General features: G+C 38.9%; 1 protein-coding gene across 1 annotated transcript in view; it reads right to left on the reverse strand.

Moving 5' to 3' along the window:
• FANCC (Fanconi anemia, complementation group C) overlaps positions 1–20,442 on the reverse strand; it is a gene marked incomplete at its 3' end in the record, with an annotated part of 40,232 nt that overhangs the window by 622 nt on the left and 19,168 nt on the right. Inside the window, exons 4-6 of the mRNA XM_010134932.1 lie at positions 10,090–10,209; positions 9,221–9,285; positions 2,165–2,329 (exon numbers count right to left, since the gene is read on the reverse strand). Coding sequence (XP_010133234.1) covers positions 2,165–2,329; positions 9,221–9,285; positions 10,090–10,209 — 350 coding nt within the window. The remainder of the gene's footprint in view (positions 1–2,164; positions 2,330–9,220; positions 9,286–10,089; positions 10,210–20,442) is intronic.

Consider the following 20,442-nt stretch of genomic DNA (forward strand, 5'->3'; position numbering starts at 1 on the left):
ATACATGCCTTAGTCTTAAAACAAGGTAAGATTAAAAAAACTATCATTAGGCTGGAACATACATGAAGACTAAAGCTACTGATACAAAAGAACAATATCAGCTGAAAGAAGATTTAACACCATTTTAGGATCTATTTTCAACATATGTATTTTACCATTTTATTTCTTTAAATATCTGCTTTCAGAATTCTGATTTCCATTGAAAAGCTGTTTTTTTCAATTCAGAACTGTGTAATAGCTTAATTTAAAGGTGTATAGCTGTAGACAAGTTAATATCAAAGTACACAGAATTTCAAAATTGTACAGCAATGCTCAATTTCAAGATGCTGTTTACTTAAGTATCACTATTAAAGCACATATGCACAACAAAGTAAATTAAGAATGACAAGAGATTATTTAATTTTGCCACAATCCCTTTTTTATTCTTTTTGTGGTAGCATGGTAGACATAATAATTATGCCAGGAAAAGAAATCTAATAGATTTCTTTTACACAGATGTGTTCCAACTCTGAGATTTAAAAACCATATAGGAAATAAATTGTAGTCATTATCCTTCTGCGACTGAACTTGCAGAAGGTCCCTCTGGGACAATGCTAAGTTCTGTGGAGCACTGGAGGTCCCAGTATTTAGTAACCCTATCTCATGGAGCAGCCTTCACCCACGTTCAGAAGTAAAACGAGTGTTAAGGATACAACAGCAGAGTTAGGGAACACAGAATTCAATTGTTAAAGTGAGGAGAAAAATAAAATACAAGCACATTCATGTTAACATCATATGAACTTCAGTGACAGACCAGGAACATACCATGCAAAGCCCGTGTAAGCCTACTCCCTGCTCTCAGGGAACTCATACGCTTTTGCCAAGGGCTCTGCAAGAGTCACCGAGCCAAGAGTCACGTGAACTGAATTATTTTTGCTCATTGTGATAAACAAGCAGCACGAAAGTTAAGCAAAGGGATGTTTATTTCAGTCAGAAGAACCTTTTACGACCGTTCGGACTCATACTACAAAGTAGCAAAAGTATGTCATGATAGACTGCCCATTGGCTTACTGACATCAGTACAAACCATCCACACGTAACCTGTGAAGTTGCTCTGAAAGTTGCCCAAACTGCATTACTGCTTGTGAAGTCCAGAAAGATGGACAAGTGAAGGATAGCTCTCTCTTTTTTGGGACATATCTTTCACTACAGACTTTCACATTCCTTTAACACTTGTTTTCCTCAGCTTCTAGTAACATGTACACAAATTAGGAATTGTGCTTTTCCATTAATTATTTATTTTTGCTGGAGACCTCAATGGAGCAATATAAGGATCTTCATTTGAATATATCAGAAATTATAATCTCCAAGTCAGAGAAAGCAATTAAAACTATGATTTAAAAGGAGTAAATGGATAATTGAGGTTAAGTGTTCATAAAGGACCTTTTCTAGTATTAAAAAAATGTGTTTAGAACACAGCCCCTCAGCTACAATTTTAATAAAGCAACTCTCAACCAAAAGTAGGCTGTGCTTTCCGTGATGTCTTTCCATCCAGCCAATCTTGCTGACGTTCAGCTTCACTTCACAGTTTTCCTCCATAGACTGATTTTATCAATACAGTGGTTTTAGTGGCAGCAAAACAAAGCAAAGGAAAGCTGTATTGCACAAATTGCTGCTCTGAGGCTCATTAAAAATAATCCACTCAAAACCAGGAGGATTTAAAATCTTGAGAACCAATTTCATAGAAAAAAAAATGACAGAAATGTGGAAACACACAAACATAAGGATCTGTGCACAGAGAAATAAGGATGGCTCTCAAAATGTCGTTAGGTAAGTTATATGAAGTTTCACTTATACGAAAAGTAAATGACATTGTAAATAACATTTCTATGATCATATCTTTCACAAAACGCCTAAAGTCCATGAAAGACTTTAACCTCCAATTAGAGGAAAGCTGTGATAAATCCCCAGCCAATATTTAAAGCTGTTCTATCACAATTTGTGCATCAGCAATGTAAAATTCTGCTTTGGCCTACAACCTGAGCTCTGTCATTCAACTGTGAAGGAAATATTTTACCAGAATGCAGAAGATGCCTTCAGCATATAAACCCAGAGAAAAGATATTTAATTGAATTAATAATCTTTATGAAAAGAGCATAAAGATCATACAGATCATGGTACTTACTTTAAAAAGGCCTCATTGACAGCCTCCAGAAACTCTGAACTGAGAACTTCTTTTGATGCACCTCCATGGTAAAGAAGGAGAGTTTCCAGCAATGGAGTTAGATCAGGCAAAGTAATGAGAGGGAGACAGAAAAGGGACACAGCATTCACACGACTGGCTGAAACTCTGAGGGGAAAATAAATACAGTTCACATTCCAGGAAAGTTAAAACTTTAATTTCTAAACTGATAAGGTAAAAGAAGATTAATTACAGAAGGATAAATATAGAAGATTCATATCTAACCACAGAAAAGTTAAATACTGGAATGACTGTTGACATGTCATTACATATTGTCTGAAAAAAAATTAAAGAAATCAATTTTTGATATTTTAGTGCTCAAGACTCGAGGGCTATCAACCCAATTCTGAAGTGCAGCCTTTGCTTGGTAATCACACCCTCCCCTAGCAGGGGATGCTTTGTCTTTCCTGGGATCTGCAAAGCACAGGTGAGGAAGACCACAGATACACAGCTAGACCGTCACAAGAGACCACACAGCTGCTTTCAAGGCCTCCTGTTGCTTCCTTGACCTCCCTCCTCTCAACGGAGACAACTTCTATGAACCAAACAATATGAATCCTGCTGTCATCAAGTTCTCAGCCGAAAAAATTCTGTCTTACAGAACTACAGTTGAAGGAATATGTAACACTTTTGGATCCTAATATACAAACCACTCACTTGACCTGCTCGCTATATGCTTGGAAATAATTAAATACCCGGAACATAAACAAAACATGGAACCTTTGGAACATAAACAAAAAGGAAAATGGCACACAATATAAGAGATAACATTTGCAAAAGAAAATCACAAGTTTCTAGCGTTATCACAGTTTCTAGCATTACCAAATTCCAAATTTCTCTATAGTTTTGACAGAAAGATATTTACGAAGAGCAACAACTCCAAAATATTGAATTCTGGCAAATTAAAAAGTGCTACATTGTTTGTAAAGGTCTTCCTTGAGTTGCTGCAAGTTTCTCCTGACTGCACTGTTCACTAAAAAGGTGCATTCCTTGCAAGAAACCAAAACTGGGTTTTTTGGGGAGCCAGCAATACTGTCTGTGAAGAGATGAGACAGGAATGACTCTACAGGCTGCTCTGGGCAAGAGCTAACTCTATTGCCCTGCATGTGTTAAAGCTACTCCCAAACAGATGTTGCCTAATGGTCACTGGCAAATGCAGTGGCAGAAGTGCTGGTTTATGGACATGGGATACCACTGTGGTTTCCAAAGGGAGAAATAAAATGTGACACATTTTCAAAGACACAAATTTCCGAGTAAGTACCTAGCCAAATGTGTTTCAGGTTTCTTACAGTGAAATACTTTGAGATGTAGGTTTACTGTGAGAATATTTCTCTAGGAATGGTAATTATTGGGCCGATACTTAGTGTGCACTAGTGTTTTCCAGGATTTACATGAAAGTCCACAGACCTGAGACTCTTTAAACCAGTCCCCTTCACAAAATTCTGTTTCTAATTCCTTATCCAGGATAAGCAAACTATAGCAGTTTACTCTTAATTTCAGAGGAAAAACCCTGCAAAGGCAATTTTCTTCTTCTATATCATCTTCAAAATACGTTCTTGGAGAATAGTGCATAGTGCATTCCACTGCGTGCAATGAACGTGCAGAGACATTGTCTGTGTTACTGTAAGCAACTAGAGAAATGAGACAATGTACACAAACTACGTGTGTCTCTGCAACTTGAACACAACAGCCGTATCATAATTTCTACGCTCAAATATCCACCCGAGTTGATAGTTTTCCTTTCCTTCTGGTATAAATCCAGTATTTCTCTTCCCAACAGACTCATTAGCTTTCCAGCTAAGTCTGCTTCACCCTACTTTATAAAACACAGGTGTTTGTTTTCTACATTGAACAAAACTTTGTGATGCTCCTTATTAACTGTGTCCGTGATTTCGGTACTAAAGTCAGCTCATTTACTCTTCCTTACACAAACACCTAGGTGCAAGAAGAAAGGGAGAAAAATAGTCAAGCTGTCGGGTTATGATACAAGGAAGGTATTTCAATCAGCCGCCTCCTTCCTGTAACTTTACAGGATATGTGGTGTTTAACAGGTCATAATACACATTTCATTGTATCAGTAGCTTTGACCCTGAAGATCAACAGAACATGCACGCAGGAGTCATAAATTTAAAAAAGAAGACACAATTTCTATATATAGCCTATATTAAAAATATCTATCTTATTTTTCTTCTGTTTTTTTTTTTTTTGGCTGGAATACACTCGATTTACATGCAATCAAAAGGACCTACTGATGTATTCAAATACAGTAATTTTAAAAGTATTGACTAAAGACTACCATCTGCCTTTCAGGGTCAGTGGAAAGGCACAAATTGCACAGTGAAAACACATGATCACATCAAAAATATTTACAGCAGTAGCATTAGGCAAATGTATTTCCTTTTTTATGGCCACAGGTTTTGGCTTAATTCACTGTATTTACGTAATGTGGATGAAGAAGGTGATTACTCTCTCTGACTGCACCTAGACCTGTGGAAACATCCCACACAATGTGTTTGATTACTAGCATCTCCTGATAATCTGGATAGGACATCTGGCTACAGCACATCACAATTTCCTTCCCACCCACTTTCTCAGACTTTCATCCTTAGAAAACCAGGCCAGGGAAGCAGTTAGAGGGTGGAAATACTATGTGCTGGAGTGCGTTCTAAATAGTTGCATATGAAACACGCAGCATTGCCCCTGTTCAGTTTGGAACCAGATCAAGAAACTACTGGAAGGAAAATTAGAGCTTCTTTAGATAAGCATGGATACATTTTGTCACTAATAACAAGTGCAAAGTAATTACTATTTTGTCATGTTAAACTATCAATCACAAAAATGGGGAAAAAATTCCTTTGAAAAATTTTTTTTGCTTTTTCTCGTATTAACTGCCAGTTAACTCTGGTTGTAAGAACACATATAGGAACACCATTATGAATTTCCTGAGGTTCAAAAAGGCCGAGTTCAAGGTTCTGCACGTGAAGACCAGCATCCCCCTCATCCCGCAGCATCAGTTCAGGCTGGGGGATGAGAGTATTGAGAGGAGCCCTGTGGAGGACTTCGGGGTACTGGTGGGTGAAAAGCTGGCCATGAGCCGACAATGTGCACTCACAGCCCACAAAGCCAGCTGTGTCCTGGGCTGCATCAAAAGATTTGTGGCCAGCAGGTCAAGATGATTCTGCCACTCTACTCCACTCAGGTGAGACCCCACCTGGAGTACTGTGTCCAGCTCTGGGGTCCTCAGCACAGGAAAGACATGGACCTCTTAGAGTGGATCCACGGGAGTGCCACAAAAATAGTCAGAGGGTGGGAACACCTCTGCTCTGAGGATGAGCTGAGAGAGTTGGGGTTGTTCGGCCTGGAGAAGAGAAAGCTCTGGGAAGACCGTATCGTGGACTTTCAATACATGAAGGGATCTTCACAGAATGCCATCACAGAAACATGGTGGGATGATTCACACAACTGGAATGCTGTGTTGGATGGCTGCAAACTCCTTAGAAGGGATAGGCCAGGAAGCAGAGGCAGCGGAGCGGTCCTGTATGTTAGTGAGTGTTTTGATTGTCTTGAGTATAATGATCGTGGCGATGGGGTTGAATGTTTACGGTTAGGATCAGGGAGAAAGCCAACAGGGCAGATACATGGTGGGAGTCTGTTATAGACCACCCAATCAGGATCAAGAGGTAGATGAAATATTCTATAAGCAGCTGGGAGAAGTCTCACAATCATTATCACCTGTCCTTGTGGGGAACTTCAACTTACCAGGTGTCTGCTGGGAATATAGTAGAGCAGAGAAGAAACTGCCCAGGAGGTTCCTGGAGTGTGTGGAAGACAACTTCCTGACACAGCTGGTGAGGGAGCCAACCAGGGAAAGCTCCCTGCTAGACCTGCTGTTTACACATAGAAGACTTGTGGGTGATGTGAAGGGTGGAGGCTGTCTTGGACATAGTGATCATGACATGGTAGTTTACAGTTCTTGAGGAAGTAAGGAGGGAGGTCAGTAGAACTCCCATCTTGGCCTTCCAGAGGGCAGACTTTGTCCTGTTTTGGAGGCTGGTTGACAGAGTCCCTTGGGAGGCCACCCTGAAGGGCAAAGGAGTCCAGGAAGGCTAGACAACCCTTAAGAGGGAAATCTTTAAGGAGCAAGAACAAGCAGTCCCTGTGTGCCATAAGATGAGCCGGTGGGGCAGAAGACCAGCCTGGCTGAACTTCCAGCTTTGGCTGGAACTCAGGAAGAAAAGGAAAGTCTATAGTCTATGAAGAAGGGACAGGTGACTCAGGAAGAATACAAAGATGTTATGAGTCTATGCAGGGAGAAAATTAGAAAGACCAAGGCCCAAGCAGGACTTAATCCGGCTGCTGCCATAAAAGACAACAAAAAACATTTCCATAAATACATTAACAGCAAAAGGAGAGCTAAGGAGAATATCCATCCTCTACTGGATGTGGGGGGAAACACAATGACCAAGGATGAGGACAAGGCTGAGGTATTGAATGCCGCCTTTGCCTCAGTCTTTAACAGCAAGATCAGTTGTTCTGTGAGTGTTCAGCCCCTTGAGCTGGAAGACAGAGACGGGGAGCAGAATGAAGGCACCATAATCCATGAGGAAACGGTCAGTGATTAATTGTACCATGTAGATGTGCACAATTCCATTGGGCCGGATGGAATCCAACCAAAGGTACTGAGGGAACTGGTGGAAGTGCTCACCAAGCCACTTTCCATCATTTATCAGCAGTTCTGGCTAACTGAGGAGCTACCAGTTGACTGGAGGTTAGCAAATGTGATGCCTATCTACAAGAAGGGCCAGAAAGAGGATGTGAGGGACTACAGGCCTGTCAGACTGACCTCAGTGTTGGGGAAGGTTGTGGAGCAGACCACCCTGAGTGCCATCACGCAGCACATACAGGACAACCAGGTGATGAGGCCCAGTCAGCACTGGCTTACGAAAGGCAGGTCCTGCTTGACTAACCTCATCCCCTTCTATGACAAGGAGGATGAGGGAAGAGCTGTGGCTGTTGTCCACATAGACTTTAGTAAGGCCTTTGACACCGTTTCCCATAACACTCTCCTGCAGAAACTGGCTGCTCATGGCTTTTATGAGTGTACTCTCCGCTGAGTAAAAAACTGGCTGGATGGCTGGGCCCAGAGAGTGGTGGTGAATGGAGTTCAATCCAGCTGGTGGCCGGTCACCGGTGGTGTCCCCCAGGTCTCAGTATTGGGGACTGTTCTCTTTAACATCTTTATCAATGATCTGGATGAGAGGATTGAGTGCACCCTCAGTAACTTTGCAATGACACCAAGCTGAGTGAGTGTGTCAATCTTTTCAGGTCAGGAGGCTCTACAGAGGGATCTAGACAGGCTGGATCCATGGGCTGAGGTCAGCTGTATGAGGTTCGACAAGGCCAAGTACCAGGTCCTGCAGTTGGGTCACAACAACCCCCTGCAATGCCACAGGCTTGGGGAGGAGTGGCTGGAAACTGCCCAGCAGAAAAGGACCTGGGGGTGCTGGTCAACAGCCGATTGAACATGAGCCAGCAGTGTGCCCAGGTGGCCAAGAAGGCCAATGGCATCCTGGCTTGTATCAGCACTAGTGTGGCCAGCAGGAGCAGGGAAGTGATTGTCCCCCTGTACTGGGCACTGGTGAGGCCACACCTTGAGTGCTGTGTCCAGTGTTGGGCCCCTCACTGCAAGAAGGACATTGAGGTGGGGGAGCATGTCCAAAGAAAGGCAACGAAGCTGGTGAAGGGTCTATCGAACAGGTCCTGTGAGGAACGGCTGAGGGAACTGGCATTGTTTAGTCTGTAGAAAAGGAGGGGAAACCTCACCACTCTCTACAATCACCACAAGGGAGGTTGTAGTGGGGTGGGGGTCAGCCTGTTCTCCCAAATTACAAGCAATAGACCAAGAGGGAGTGGTCTCAAGTTGTGCCAGGAGAGCTTTAGGCTGTATAGTAGGAAAAATTTCTTTACAGAGAGGGTTGTCAAGCATTGGAACAGTCTGCCCAGGGAAGTGGTGGAGTTCCCATTCCTGGAAGTGTTTACAAATAGACAGATGTGGAGCTTAGAGACATGGCTTAGTGGTGATCTGACAGTGCTGGGTTAATGGCTGGACTTGATCTTAAAGGTCTCTTCCAGCCAAAACGATTCTGTGGCTCTGTGACTACAAGAAAGACAGAGAATGAATTTTTGCCAGGGTTTGTAATGACAGAATAAGGGGCAACGGTTTTAAACTGGAAGCAGGTAAATTTAGATTAGATGTAAAGAAGAAATTTACAGAGCATGGTGAGACACTGCAACAGGTTGCCCAGAGAAGCTGTGGATGCCACCTCCCTGGAATTGTTCGAGGCCAGGTTGGATGGGGCTTTGAGGAACCCAGTGGAAGATTCCCTGCTCATGGCAAGGCGGCTGGAAGTAGATGATCATCAAGTCCCTTCAAACCCAAACCATTCCATGAGGCACAGTTAAAGTATAAGCTCTTATGTGAATATAACAAGATTGTCCACACCTGAAATTATCTACATACATATCCAAAACTTTCTGACTGAAGCCTAAGTTGCCCAAGACTGTAAAAAGTTCCTCACTGAACTGTAATGATCTAAACTAACACATTCCAAAAAGATGTTTAGAAAACACCTACCTCCCCTGAATATTAAGTCCATTGAACTGATTTCCTCTGAGCTCGGATGGGGCTTTGAGGAACCTTGTTCGAGGCCAGGTTGGATGGGGCTTTGAGGAACCCAGTGGAAGATTCCCTGCTCATGGCAAGGCGGCTGGAAGTAGATGATCATCAAGTCCCTTCAAACCCAAACCATTCCATGAGGCACAGTTAAAGTATAAGCTCTTATGTGAATATAACAAGATTGTCCACACCTGAAATTATCTACATACATATCCAAAACTTTCTGACTGAAGCCTAAGTTGCCCAAGACTGTAAAAAGTTCCTCACTGAACTGTAATGATCTAAACTAACACATTCCAAAAAGATGTTTAGAAAACACCTACCTCCCCTGAATATTAAGTCCATTGAACTGATTTCCTCTGAGCTCTGTTACTAACAAAAAGACCATCTGTTAAATAAAATAAAATAACTTACATATACCGCAAATAAGCAACCAGACATAAGCAGATATTTGTTGTATGAGTCTCTGTGTGATTGACATACTGTAGAGGCTAACAGCTTTCTCTGTTCGCTCAGTTTGATTTTGTATTTTTTTAATTACTGGTGCCAAATTAAAGCTGTCCAGATGACTGAATAAACTATGTTGTGTTTTGAACACACATTACACACCTTTCACATCTGAAAACAAAGAAGCTATTTATTTTAGATCTACTTCCCCATGAGCTGAGACAAAGAACACTATTAGTAATTTCAGAAGAGCACTACTAGTAATTTTTATATGCTCTAGCTAATTTAAGTAAACATATTATGAAATATTATTCCCATTTTTAAAAAATATTAAATGTAAAAGATACTTTTCCAAAAATTTAGGGTTCATCTACCACTTTAAATGCAGTGCATACAGGCAAAGAAGATGTTTCAAAAGTTATATTCTAATACACAAAATAACATTTATAACTTAAAATTCACAGGGAAAAAAATTCACAATAGAGCAGACTTTTTTTGTTATAACACAACAGCAACAGCAATTTTGCTTTTAGAACACCTGTTAGAGCACAATCAAATAAAAAATTATCTTTTGTCCAGAGATCTCCCACTTCAGTTTTTCCCTTAAAAGGCTCTGAAAGTAACTGAGGTAAGAAAAGATAAACAAAGTTCAGTCCACGTTCCTTATAACAATGACAGCTCCATGCATGTGCTTATAAACTGGTGATTTATTATTAACAAAACCTCAATTGTGCAAAATACTTACATTTTTAACTAAGTGACAATAATAATCTGCTGATGTGTAGCCAAGACTTGATATGAATGTACTGGTTTCGGCTTCATTACTTTCCCACTTGGATGAAGAAAGGAGATGGCACAGCAAACTCTGAGAAATCAACAGAAGAGCAATAAAAAAAGCATTAGGTTACAACATGCTGTGTAAAAAGAACTGCTGTTGAACTGGGGTGAAATCTTTTGACTGGTTGTGGCCATTTTACACCATTGACACAGAAGAGCAGGCAGCTCCCATCAACCGTAAGGAAAATGTTTGAGCAGGTTTTTGCGTCCTGCTGTCATAACCGAGCAGAGGCTGTTTCATGATGTTTATCAAATTATCTACTCTGAATTTGTTAGTTTTCTTTTTCTCCTGTCCTCTATCACTACATACTAATATAACAACAGCTACACTCCCTTTCCAGAGGTTCATTTCAGGGTTTTACACATCATTGACACTTAAAGAATAAACTAAATTACTCTTTGTATGGCAACAGGTATAAAACCCTTTGTAACATGACAGAAGGCTAAGAAAATTCATTACTATCAAAATAATTAACGAGCATTTGGGACACCTTACTTAATATACTTTTGTTCAGGATTATTTTACTACTTTGGAGTCTTACATTAAATACCCAAATATCCTTTTCTTTCATTGCAAACCTTTTTCCCTAAATAGCCCTCAACAGGAGAAATTGCTGTTTGACTGCCATCCAGTGACTTCTCTAAAACTAAGAGGAAGGAAAATGCCATGGCGATACACTTTCAAAGAAGTAATTTACACGCAACTTTCGCGTTCTTAAGAAAAAGGCATATAAAGGTAGATTTTCAAAAGTACAAGTATCTAAATGTGTCAAAAGTGAAGGCTAAAATCTATTAAACTCTACAATCTCCAAACACCCCTTAATCAATTTACTAATATGGAACCACATTATTTGCTTTTTTTTTTTTGCAACTATTTTTTGCAACTATTGCTAAAGTTAACATTTGTTTTCAGAACATTATCAAGGGCTCAGATAAGTAGCTCCCACAAAACAGGACTGCTTGCCAAGCAGAACGAGATAAGGGATCACACTGCAAGCTGAAAACATATCTGAGATGAAACTTTTGCTAGAGTTAAGGAAGTGTCTTGAAAAGTACAAAGTTTGGTGTATTGCTCAGTAAGATACTTGCAAAAATCTTCACCAGTGACAATAACAAACATAAAAAGATCTGAAAACGATTTGACTGCCATCGCAGCTAATGACACCTAAATAAGGAAGTAGCTGAAAACCCCCATATATTCACCCATAACACTACAAAATATGTTATCTAGTGACCCTCTCTGTATTCAGAATTTTCCTAAGGATAAAAATAATCAAACATTCTTTATGTGAAAAGTAATTTCAAAATTACTTTTCTTCCACCTTTGTGTAACAGTCACTGTTAACCAATCAATAGAGGAAAAGACAAGACAAAATTCACGTCACCAGAGCCTGCATATGGCCTGCCACGCTTTCCTGGGGTTTTTTGTTTAGTTGGTTGGTTAGGTTTTTGTATGCTTTTATGAGCATACTACTACATCCATGCTCAGATTTTACAGATCACGTCAGTTCTATTTTTGAAACACAGAAAACCTATAAACAGCCAGAAGGGGTAAGGGAAAACTGATGTAAGGAGATCCTGTAGTCAAGGTGAAAGGAGGTATTAGGTATGTATAAAAGAAAGGTCTGTATTAAAGGTGAAAAGTATTTAGAATATTTAGATTCATTTCACAAATGCTGTTGCCAGTGCAAAGTTTGAGACATACCTACATGCAACAAATGTAAGAAATTTGGTAACAGTAATTTAAAGCATTTATCTTTTAAGGTTTAAATTCTTTCTTTGGTCTAGAACATGTCCAGAAAGTTCTCCTTCTCTAGAAAATGTAGCTTATTTAATATACATAATTCCAGTTTTAAGTCATAATTCCTTTAAGTACTACATACTGCATTAGCAGAGAGCTGTCAGAAAGAAAAATAAATGTTGACAATTTGATCATAAATTTGATGATTGGACTGTTAGACATATAAGGAATTGGCTAGATCAGTGTGTCTGAAGAGTTACAGTCCATAGCTCAATGTCCAAGTGGAAACCAGTAACTACCTCAAGCATCTGTACTGAAACCAATACTATTTAATATCTTCATCACAGGGATGGGATTGAGTGCGACAGTGGGATTGAGTGCACCCTCAGCAAGTTTGCAGATGACACCAAGGTATGTGGTACAGTTGATTCGCTTCGGGGTTGAGATGCCCCATCAAAAGGGACTTTGACAGGCTTGAGGAGTGGGCCCTATGCAAAGCTCACAAAGTCCAACAAGGCCAAGTGCAAGGTCCTGCATCTGGGGCAGGGCAATCCCCAATATCAATACAGACTGGGAGACAACTGGGTTGAGAGCAGCCTTGCAGAGAAGGCAGGCAAACTCGGTACTTGTGGGAAACCCAATTTTCCAGTTAGAACATGGAAAGATAAAATAAGCAAATCATTCCAAGAGATAATATCTAAAGAGAAAAACTGACTGAAAACAAGGAGATCATTAAGTAATTCTTTTCTTACAATTTGTCCATCCTCTTTCACCCTACTCATCATTAACTTGATTATAAAAAATACAGTGTAAACCAAGAATGGATAATTTTTAACTAAATGGCAGTGAAAACTTTGTTTTACCTCAAGCTTCAAAGTTCGCAATGTTTAAATTCCAGTAATTCTCAGATCTAAAGGGACTGGATCACTAGTTGTTTCACATCGTACTGCAGAACTTGATTAGAACCAGCTCCAAAACTGAGTGTAAAACCTTGTTTTCTTATATGGAAGTTTCTCCTTTCACTTTTAAAATCAGCTCTTTCAGAAGCTACTGCAGACAAGTCTAGAATTTTTCAGGAGATTTTCTCACAAAGGTTCTTACAGAATGCTATAGTGATATTCCAAACTAGTAATAGGTTCCACTACTGCATGAAACCTCCACAAAGCATTTTGGAAAAGGAAAAAACCTGACATTTATAAAGCCACAGTGTGGATTCATGGGGTCAGACAGATCAGTAACTGGCAACTAATTAATTCTAAGGACCAATTCCAAACCCAGTAGATGGTATTTCTTTCTTGATTTTCCAAACCGTTGATTAAGTAGGAAGAGGGAAGGAAACAATCTCGGTTATGGTTGCAAGAGAATAACATCCATCCCCATGGCCTTGGATTAAAGTTCTGCAACATCCCTTTCAGCCTGGAACTGAATTAATGAATTTTCATAAAGCACTCACAGTGATCAACTTCCTTGAATAACCTTGCCAGTGGCATTATTTTACTGATGCAATTTATACCAAGTAATATTCTAGCTAATTCAATTTAACATTCACTGCTTCACAGAGATTTGTAGTATCTTTGACAGAAACAAAGACAATCCTAGAGCATTTGCATGAAGACACAAAATGATTTATCAGTGTAAACAGAGTGCTTCGTATCTACCAAGTTTTGTAGTAGAGGGGGCCTGATTTAACATTTACTACTATGAGTTTAGATTTGCTATAAAGGTGTCCCTTATTAATTCACTCAGGAAAAAGTGGAGGGAATGAGAATAGACTTGAAACTAAGGAATTCTGAGAATACAAATGGAGAAAACAAACCACTGTGTTCCCTGGTTATTGTCCACCTGTATCTAGAGAGCACCAAGCAATTGAAAAACATTTCCTACATAACACTTTCCAATTAAGCTAAGCCAACTCTTTTGATGTTGCTCTTTAAGAAATGAACGCTGATTTCCGCGTGCTACAAGGAATTTGTTGAGTTACTCCATGAAGTCTGTTTCTCACAGCCAACCATCTTTTGGAGTGCGTGCATCTGTGAAAGTCTGGAAATTATTTTCCTGGAGCACAATTTGTCCCTCCGATGAGGCAAGCAGCACAGCACTGGACAGATACCAACTTAGCTAGTGTCCACAACTCCAGAAAGGGGGAGGAGGGGCTTTAGTCTTCTGATACAGCCTTTACTAAGCAAGGATCCAAAAGCTCTGAAGCTTTTTCCCCTTCTTTCCATAATAGGAAATACCTTCCTGCTTATGTCAATGGGGAAAAATACAAGAGCCTGAAGTAAAGGCACAAGTACCTCTGAAATTTTACATCAACGCAGAAATAGCACTTGATTTTTATTACAGGATCACATGACAAGTTTCATACTAGTAACTGTGTTTGTGTAGCAACTGTCCTGGAAGTCAGGACAGTTTCAAAGACATTCCAGGGGAACCTGGAATGGGGAACCAGATAAACCTATCTGTTTCTGGAAACTTCTCAACATACTCTACCCAAAGTATTTGTGATTCTGAATGTCTTCAGAAGCCGATATGAAAAAATCAAGGGAGGCAACATGTGGAGAGGAAAGATGGATGGTTTCACTGGGATAAGCCATTCAAACTGGATACTGATTAGGACTTCCTAGTGATGCTGGTGGGCTCTTCCTGCCCACCAGGGCAGATGCGTCTGTCAACATGACAGGTAGAACGAGATAGAAGAGAAGGTTCTATCATTTATCCTAAAGGATATTTCTCTTAAGTATATTCTCCTTGAAAACACAGAGCGTCATTATTTTTTGAGAAGAGATCATTACTGACGTTTTGCGGAAAACTGTAATCTATGTGAATTTGTTGGAATAAGCACAACACAGATACCCAAGGGTAATTTCTGAAATCTGATCAAGTAACAGGTTTATTTCTGACCTTTCCATCTGCTTCAACAGGAACCAGATTTCCTTAGCTCTGCTAAGAAAAAGCAGGTGTAACAAGAAAAACTAAAATCTTATTCAGGGGAAGCATTAGAAGTAAGTGCTATTTCCTCTTTGCCTTTTATCAGGTTTTGGAATGAGTGTTTCTTGTACCGCAATGATTTCAAGAGTGCTCCAATTTTGTTCTTAAATGTTCCCTGTACAGTCAGATGGCTCATTGCTTTCCAAACAGGTCTAGAAGACAAGAGATCAAATTATGTTTCCGACCTGGCTTCAAAAATACTTCAAAACTCTGTAACTGATTACAACATTAATGATAAATTAGATAATACTTCCAATCACTATTAGAAAGAAATGCTATATTATGGCTAGTATTTCTCTCTTCAAATAGGTAGGTTTCTAACACCCCGAATTAATTCCTAAATTATTTAAACAGAGTCCTCAGGAAGCAAGGTATACACATTGCTCTGATTTGTTTTAATGTAAATGAATTCATTTGTTTGCTAGCTTTCAAAATCTCAGTCCAAGCCAAATTCCTGCAGATATTTTTTAGTATTCTTTTCTTAAAAACCCTGCCTGAAAATTTAAGAGTTTTATTGTGCCCCATACCCTCCCAATTAAACAACTGACAGTAAAAGACAAATAGGTCTGCTATTTTAAAAACCTTTTACTATGAAATAAACAGCCAGTTCTTGAGAATCATAGAGGCTGATCTGTAACTGACAAGGCAGCGCGCTTATTTAGAGACTGTCGCAACACCAGCCGTTTATGAAACCAGTTCTGTGAGTAGGATGCTGACATAACAGAATTCATATTATTTCCACACATTTATCCATTCATAACAAAGTCTGTGACTTTTAATTTTGCCTACTGCTCACTTGCTCCTTAGTTCTAGGAAAAGACAGAAGATCAGTTTTCCACAAACCAAAACTAAAATGTTAAAGAAAATAAGCCAGTAAAACCGATTTAAACATAATGAAGCTTTCAAACTACTGTTTGATTCTAAACCATTTTGTTCTCTCAACGTTTTATAAAAATCTCAGTGTATAAATTAGGGGAAATGATATGACATATATTTGTTAACAACTTAATTATTATCAGTATATAATGAGAGTGTATTTTCTAAACTAGTAAAAAAATTTCCTTAACCACTTACCATCATAACCTAATCAAAATCTCCAATTTCTGCATTAAAAATAAAAACCGGGTAAAACACGTTTCAAACAGATGAAATGTTATACTATGCACACAAATACATTTCAATGATTAGCTAGTCACTAACCACTTAACCTTCCACTTTACCACTTCAAGTCTATTCCAGTAACTACTCAAGAGGTTTTGCACAAAGAAATCACTTCAGTTTCAACTTAAATTTAAGAAACCTTAAAATATTCTTCAGTAATTTACTGGATCAGGGCCAAAGTGCCTAAGTATAGGGTGGGAAGGGATTTTCTTCCAATATTTCTTTCTGACATTTACTGTCAGGAAGCTTTTTTGTTTCAGTACAGTTTATGGATACATGCATTTATGGGATGGTTTTCATTAGCTAAATTCTATACCAGCACTCTAAATAAAATTGTTGGCCACAAGTACATGTTTAGGATCTACTGGGGCTTCTCATTTTTCTCTTTATTCACTTGGAATGACAATCTGACATCTGCCCTCATCTAAATCTCCATTCAGAAACATGAAAGACTAGTTGATCGTAAACAAATTATTCTGCTAAACGCTCCTACAGAGACAAGGGTCTTGCCATTTTAAGCATGTGATCAAGTTACAGAAAACCTAGAGATAATTGACTTGACTGGGTTAATATTACTTTAAGGTTAAAAGAATACATCCAGGAATAATATTACTCTTTCACAAAATTAAAGTTGCCAGATGCACAGACTTAACTGCTTTTCACCTACTTCCAGATAGGAAAACAAAGATTCTGTGAAGTTCTCCACACTGAACGATGCAGCAGAGCCCTTCACCATGTTCTGTGCTTGAAGCACGTAAGCAGGCTCACCTTCAGTCATGGTTTGCAGTAAAACTGCTCAAGCACTCATACATCAGACCAATTTCCTTAACTTCACTTCAACAATTGTAATTGCAATTTGCTTTTTAAAAGAAGCAATAATGGGAAAAATACACAAAAGGACCGTGAAAACCTACTAGAAAAACCTAACTGGAAAAACCTCAAAATTCCATTCAGACAGATGAGCTTTTTCTTTAGAAATTAATGTATGCTATGAATTGTGTAATCTTGCTGATACATGTAGCTTATTGAAAAGACTAGGCTTATAATCTACCTGTTTCTTAAAATGCAAGAAGAATGTTACATAATTCTACACAACTCAGCATTAACCTGATTCTAATTTCCAAATGACATGCACGAAAGAGAATTACGGGAAGGGGAAGGAAGGTGAAGCTGCATTGTAGTTCCCTCAGCAAATCAAATTCAGTTAACTTCTATGAAACCAGTATAGGAAAAACATGTTGCACTACTACTGTGGCTAAGACCACACAACTTTAAAGTGGATGAGTTCCAAAGCCTAAGCTCCATCTGCAAATCACTAACAAAACCCTTGGAAATCATAAGAAAAAAGCTTAAGAATTGTGGGGCTGGCAAGATCTGAGACTACTCTTGGCCTCAAACAGGAAAAGCAGTTTCAAATCTCCTTCTCTTTTCTTTCTCCTTTATCTTTAAGAAACACCCACCTAGAAAGTGTTATTTTCTTTGAACTAAAGAAGAGGGAGACTTCTGCTGCTGAAATAAAGCACACACTTACACTAACTTACAAAAGGAAATTCAATAGCCTTACCAGAGTCAATCGTAAATTTTTTTTTCCCCTCCCTCTGGTTTAACTAGCCGGAGATTTAGAATTAATTTCCCTCTTCCTTCCACAATTCTTAAAAGCCAAAATGCCAGCTTCACAGAGAAGAACTCCTTAAATTCACAAATAAAAAATTATGTGAAAAAAATTATTCATTGGGATGAATAAATTTAAGTTTAGAAAGAGTGGATACATCATAAAATTGTTTCACTTTTAGTTTAAATCTATGAGTTCTGTAATTTCTAGAAAGAAACAATACTCCCAGTTTCAATAAATGCATATGCTCCAAGTCAGATTTTTATACTTCCAATAGGTACACCTAACCTAGGGTGATATTCAGAAGAAATGGGCTGGAGTTCATAAATATCAGGCTGTTAAACAGGAGAAAAAAGTTCACTGAACTTTTTATCAAAAAAGCACAAAATATGCCTATAATTGTTATGTTACCTTGAAAATACCAGTCTGTACAACAGAGATATGGCGGAACTGAATGGTCTAAGGAGGAGAGGAAGCCTAAGGGGCGGATGGCACAGTAAAGGTAAGAAGGAACTGAACAGGCCGGTTGAATCCAGCATAAATCTTGACAAACTGTGGCAAACTGTTATAAAGCCAACTCACAACCATATATGGGAAAAGGAGTTCATGGACAGGACATCAAGAGACACCTCTTCAACATCACTAGGGTTCTCTAAGACACCACCATGAAAGCCGTTCTGAGCCCAGGCAGCATGCATAATGACTATGCAAAAATATTAATCAGTTCCAAGTAGCAGAATGAATACATATGACTGTTCCAGGAAAAATAATGAATATGTATGTAATCAGGTGATATAAGCTTTGGATGAGCTAGCACACAGCATGCATGACAGGCGGAAATATCCCCCACGCATCCGGCGCTGTAAATAAAGAAATGCTGCTACTTAATACTACATTGGTGTGAAGAGATTTATTCCCGATTTCAGTAACATAATGGTGATGCAACAACTGCTGGTCACTAATTGTACTAGGCTGAGCAAAAATACCTAATGTCGATAGAATTTCTCCATTAGAGACCTCTTTTTGTTTGTCAGTGACAAATCATTATTTATTAGAGCCACCTGGCATTACTAAAGTGCTCTGAGAAATGTCAGCTGGCTAGCAAATTGTGACACTTGTTGTTAAAGCTCAAACAGACTTGCAGGAAAGCAGAATCCTTAGTTCCTCATTTTGTTCTTTGAGATACTTAGCTTTTGGTCCAGAAGCCAAGATACTATTTATATTCATGTTAGCTTGGCATAATTAAAGCATTATCTATTTGAAAAAGACGAGAGATCTGTTTTTTTCCCCAGCCTATTCATATTATCACACTATTTTAAACAAGAAGAACATGGTAATACTTGCATTCTCTTACACCCTACCAGCACATTTATCTATAGGTGACTAGAGAAGGTCAAAATCAGTTTAGAAAGTTGATTCACAAAGGAGTTAGTGAGAAGACTAACTAACAGTTTAGATGTCTACTCTTCAAGAGGTTAGATATGACCAAGAAATCCCTCTGCTTGACTCCAAAGCTGAAAGAACGACAACAAAATACTACCGTCAGTGAACTCAGTAAAACTTTGGGACAGTAAGTATCAGAAATTGATTACGTGCTGTATAAGAAAACCCATCTTCATTCTTAAATGTTCTCTCACTTCATTAAAAAGAGCCAGCCCCAATCTCTTCTTGTATGAAAATTTCTTCACAGTCAATCACCCTCCTGACCTTTATGAATAAAATTGTTTTAGAACATATCCTCTTAGAGTTCTTTATATTTGGTATATAAAGTATAAATATATATTACCACTGTATCAACTACTTACTTACCTTAGATTTATCAGTCAATTCCAACTTTCACTGCAATCTTCCTCCTCCCCTAGAAGCAACCTATGCTATCCATACCTAAGAATTTTGTTTTTTAACCTACTAGAGGCAGAACTGTGCATTAGCAAGTTTAAGAGGCAGATAATGTCAAATCTTAATCAAGTGTTGCTGGGAGAAATGTGTACCCAGCACAGTCACACACACTTCAGCAGCTGGTGCAGCTGAACAAAAATGTTCAACAATAATAGTTCTGAAACGACTGCATCCCTGGTCCAATGCATTTTATGTATGCACAGGACGTACACACCAGGGACAGAAATAAAGAGGGCTGGCACCTCTGAGAAGCCCGTCTCCCTTTCCAGGTTGGAACCTGGGAGACGAATCACACAAAAGATGGAGAAAAGTGCCTTTTTCACTGATTACTCTCTCGGGACACATTACAAAACAAGCAGACTTGATTCCCAAAACAGATTATAAACAGTAATTTAAAAGTTGAAAGGTTCCATACCACATTGGGAGTTCAATAAGACATTGGGTTCTAATTAATGATGTCAGACCTTAAAAGTGTGCATATATCTCATTTAACGGTCTTCTGCTTTCTCTTTTGATTCAAAGGAAAATTGACTTTCAACTATCAGTTACCCAGTGGAAGTTGTTTTTTTCAGGATCATTTACATGCTTAATTCCACATATGCCTAAATACGATGCAAAAACTCGTCTACCAAAATTTATCCTTTCATGTCCATACACTTATATAATAGAATTACAGTATCTGTCCTCAACTGCAGCTGATTTACATACTCCAAAAAGGCTTGTAAACACTGTGTAAGTATTAACATGACACCAAGTTTAGCCATTTAAATCTATTCCATGAAAACCAAGTTTCAACATGAGTACATGTCAAACATTAAGGAGGTAAAATCAGCTTCCAAAGCAGTAAACTGGCTGACTGC

This window comes from Buceros rhinoceros, unplaced genomic scaffold (assembly GCF_000710305.1).
Source record: "Buceros rhinoceros silvestris isolate BGI_N320 unplaced genomic scaffold, ASM71030v1 scaffold3474, whole genome shotgun sequence".
NCBI classification, from domain to species: Eukaryota; Metazoa; Chordata; class Aves; order Bucerotiformes; family Bucerotidae; genus Buceros; species Buceros rhinoceros.